The sequence below is a fragment of the Palaemon carinicauda genome, chromosome 4 (assembly GCF_036898095.1).
Source record: "Palaemon carinicauda isolate YSFRI2023 chromosome 4, ASM3689809v2, whole genome shotgun sequence".
NCBI classification, from domain to species: Eukaryota; Metazoa; Arthropoda; class Malacostraca; order Decapoda; family Palaemonidae; genus Palaemon; species Palaemon carinicauda.
The window spans coordinates 62,286,769-62,291,768 of NC_090728.1; the positions used below are offsets into that span (position 1 = coordinate 62,286,769).

General features: G+C 29.6%; 1 protein-coding gene across 1 annotated transcript in view; it reads right to left on the minus strand.

Annotated features, from left to right (window-relative positions):
* Positions 1-4,894: 4,894 nt before the first annotated feature.
* Positions 4,895-5,000, minus strand: part of LOC137639455 (dentin matrix acidic phosphoprotein 1-like) — a 59,500-nt gene continuing 59,394 nt past the window's right edge. The window contains exon 2 of the mRNA XM_068371728.1: positions 4,895-5,000. This exon is cut by the window's right edge and continues 531 nt beyond it. Within this exon, the coding sequence (XP_068227829.1) occupies positions 4,895-5,000 (106 nt within the window).

Consider the following 5,000-nt stretch of genomic DNA (forward strand, 5'->3'; position numbering starts at 1 on the left):
ATAACACCCTGCTTTTCCAACAGGGGTAGTAGGTTAGCAAGTAATAATAATAATAATAACAATAATAATAATAATAATAATAATAACTTCTCTTACTACCTTATTTTTTTTTGTTTGGGTTCACCCAGGTCCCTCAGTGTGAGGCACCTCGTATATCCACCAGAGAGTTGCTAATACATCTTCCGGTGTATTTTGCATCTTCCAGTCTTGGATGGTCTGGGATGCATCTTAGGTATTTATCGAGCTGCTTTTTAAACGCATCTACGCTCACTCCTGATATGTTTCTTAGATGAGCTGGCAGCACATTAAATAGTCGCTGCATTATCGATGCTGGTGCGTAGTGGATTAATGTCCTGTGCGCCTTTCTCAGTTTACCTGGAATGCTTTTTGGTACTATTAATCTACCTCGGCTTGCTCTTTCTGATACTTTAAGCTCCATGATGTTTTCAGCAATTCCTTCTATTTGCTTCCATGCTTGTATTATCATGTAGCGTTCTCTTCTCCTTTCTAGACTGTATAGTTTTAAAAATTGCAGTCTTTCCCAGTAATCAAGGTCCTTAACTTCTTCTATTCTAGCAGTATAGGACCTTTGTACACTCTCTATTTGCGCAATATCCTTTTGGTAGTGTGGGTACCATATCACATTGCAGTACTCGAGTGTACTACGCACATAAGTTTTGTAAAGCATAATCATGTGTTCAGCTTTTCTTGTTTTAAAGTGTCTGAATAACATTCCCATTTTTGCTTTACATTTAGCCAACAGTGTTGCTATTTGGTCGTTGCATAACATATTCCTATTTAATAATAATATGGTAGTGTTAACACTATCATATCGTAAAAGCCGGTATTATTATTATTATTATTATTATTATTATTATTATTATTATTATTATTATTATTATTATTATTATTATTATTATTATTATTATGATCAACTCTCTACAGAAATGGAGGATTCATCTAGAACACGTGTCCTTCTTTTGTAAATCAAGGTACTTTTTATGATTAACACTCTACAGAAAGGGTCATCTAGAACACATGTGTCCTTTTTTTTTTAAATCAAGGTACTTTTTATGATCAACTCTCTACAGAAAGGGTGGATTCATTTAGAACATGTGTCCTTTTTTAAAATCAAGACACTTTTTATCATCAACTTTATAAAAAGATTGGATCCATGTAGAACACATGTATCCTTTTTTAAAATCAAGGTATTTTTTATGATCAACTCTCTACAGAAAGGGAGGATTCATTTAGAGCATGTGTCCGTTTTTTAAATCAAGGTACTTTTTATAGTCAACACTCTATAAAAATTTAGGATTCATTTTGAACACTTGTTGTCCATTTTTTTTTTAAATCAAGGGACTTTTTATTGTCAACTCTATAAAAAGGTTGGACCAATCCAGTGTCCGTCAACTAATGTATCAATTTTTAAAATCACATAAAATATCAACTCTAATAAATATATATTGTAGCAAATCCCTTGAGGGTATCAAAGGGCGTATAATTATCATATTATACGCCGGTTTTGCAAGGGGAAAATATGCTAATTATATTAAAGGAGAGACAAATTACTCAGCCTAAACTCATTAAAGAGCCATTGCTCTTGGTAATAGAATATTAATAATGGTCCTTTATTACAACACTAAGATAGAGAATACTTTTATGAATTTTACTCAACTTTGCGTGGGCTCTTTTTATCAGTTTAACTTAAAACTCTTTTTATAGTTTATATATATATATATATATATATATATATATATATATATATATATATATATATATATATATATATATATATATATATATATATATATATATGTATATATATATACATATATATATATATATATATATATATATATATATATATATATATATATATATTATATATATATATGTATATATATATATATATATATATATATACATACATATATATATATATATATATATATATATATATATATATATATATATATATATATATAATATTTATTCTAATGTTGTTGTTCTGTTCTTTAAAGGTTTTACTTTAACTGTTGGTCACTTCTTTCGTCGTTAATTTATTCTCTTACTTCCTTTCCTTACTGGGCTATTTTTCCTTCTTGGAGACCTTACTCATATAGTTTATATATGAAATATCTATTTTAATATTGTTGTTGCTGTTCTTAAAATGTTTTACTTTGTTAGTCACTCCCTTTGTAGTTAGTTTATTCCCCTATTTCCTTTCCTCGCCGGGCTATTTTTCCCAGTTGGAGCCCTTGGGCTTATATAGTTTATATATGAAATATCAATATCAATGTTGTGGTTGTTCTTAAAAGGTTTTACATTAACTGTTCGTCACTTCCTTTTGTAGTTAATTTATTCCTTTATTTCCTTTCCTCACTGGGCTATTTTTCCCTGTTGGAGCCCTTGGACTCATATATGTTATATATGAAATATCTATTCTAATGTTGTTGTTCTGTTCTTAAAATGTTTTACTTTAACTGTTCGTCACTTCCTTTTGTAGTTAATTTATCCCCTTATTCCCTTTCCTCACTGGGCTATTTTTCCCTGATGGAGACCTTACTCATATAGTTTATATATGAAATATTTATTTTGATGTTGTTGTTCTTATAATGTTTTACTTTACTATTGGTCACTTCTTTTATAGTTAATTAATTCTCTTATTTCCTTTCCTCACTGGGCTATTTTTCCCTGTTGGAGCCGATGGGCATAGCATAATGCTTTCCCAGAACTTAAACCTAATTACCTCTTCTAAATAATCACTCTAACACAGACTGAAACTCCCAGAAGAAAGGAAGAATTTTCCGTGAATAATAAATCATTTTTGGAACGCGGCTGATGAAGTCAATCTTAATCAAATGCGTTATTGACATGGCGCAAATAGGAAGAAAGATCCAACATTTTTCTGATTAATATTCATTAGTTTTGTTTGTGACTGCGAGAGCTTCGTTCCTTCATCCATATATTCTAGCATTTTAATATTATTATTATTATTATTATTATTATTATTATTATTATTATTATTAACACTATGATGATGATGATGATGATGATTATTTTTATTATTATTATTATTATTATTATTATTATTATTATTATCAACACTATAATGATGATGATGATGATGACGATGATGATGATTATTATTATTATTATTATTATTATTATTATTATTATTATTATTATTATTATTATTATTACTATTTTTATTATTATACAGTATATCAATATTATATTATTATTGTTATAATCATATCAAGGTATTATTATTTTCATTATTATTATTATTATTATTATTATTATTATTATTATTATTATTATTATTATTATTATTATTATTATTATTATTATTATGATCATATGAATGTATTATTATTATTACTATTATCATCATTATCTAAGCTACAACCCTAGTTGGAAAAGCGAGATTCTATAAGCCCAATGACTCCAACAAGAAAAAATAACCCAGTATGGAATGGAAACAAGGAAATAATTAAACTACAGGAGAAGTAATAAACAATCAAAATAAAATATTCTAGGAACAGTACCAACATTAAAATAGATCTTTTATATATGAAATATATATTGGCAGTTTACTTATTGTAACCAGTTTACTTATTGTAACCATATATGCTAGCTATATATAAACCACTGATAATATTTAGCTATAATCTATTTTATAAAATTGATTGAAAATTATTCCAGCTAAATCAACAAAATACCAAGAAAACGAAGATAGAAGCAACCACATATCGGATCTTCTGGAATCAGAACGTGCGAAGGAACATCTTCCAGAATATTCCAGAATATTCCAGGACGTACCATCCAATAATTCCAGCATTACCTAACCTTCAACAACCGAGGAGATATTCATCGAAATGCACTGAAGTTATTACCACTATATATTCCAGACCGACTTGATGGTAGGCTGTCCCTGTACTAGTCCTGGAACCTGATATCCGAGGGTATGACATTCCAGTATTTCCGTTTCTGGGTAACCATGGAAAATTATATTTTGAAATTAAAATATCGTCGATGGAATTTGTATTTCAATAAGCTTTTTTCCAATTTAAGTATTTGTATCTCTCTCTCTCTCTCTCTCTCTCTCTCTCTCTCTCTCTCTCTCTCTCTCTCTCTCTCTCTCTCTCTCTCTCTCTCTCTCTCTCTCTCATAAATATATATATATATATATATATATATATATATATATATATATATATATATATATATATATATATATATATATATATATATATATATATATATATATATATATATATATATATATATATAGAATGAACAGTAATCGTAATAGAAAAATATAATTTCAAGTCTACAGTATATCCCTTTGTAAAAAAGACAGGAATCAAAAACGTAAACTAATCGTAATAAAAAAATGTATTCACTAACAGAAATTCGCTAAATAGAGGACAATGAAGCCACTAGATTTATTGTTACATACGAGTTAGATGAATTCATCTGAAAGACCACATGATATAACGAGCGTTGATGGAAAGCGTGAGAATATAAAAGAAATTTGTCGTTGTATGGGAATCTGTCTGATTCTTGGCTGTATGGGAATGGGAATCTAGCTGATTCTCAGCTGTATGGGAATAGGAATCTGCCTGATTCTCGGCTGTATGGGAATGAATCTGGCTGATTCTCGGCTGTATGGGAATCTGTCTGATTCTCGGCTGTATGGGAATGGGAATCTAGCTGATTCTCGGCTGTATGGAAATGGGAATCTGTCTGATTTTTTACTCTCTGGGAATGGGAATCTGTCTGATTTTCGACTCTCTGGGAGTGGGAATCTGTCTGATTTTCGACTCTCTGGGAGTGGGAATCTGTCTGATTCTTGGCTGTATGGGAATGGGAATCTAGCTGATTCTCAGCTGTATGGGAATAGGAATCTGCCTGATTCTCGGCTGTATGGGAATGAATCTGGCTGATTCTCGGCTGTATGGGAATCTGTCTGATTCTCGGCTGTATGGGAA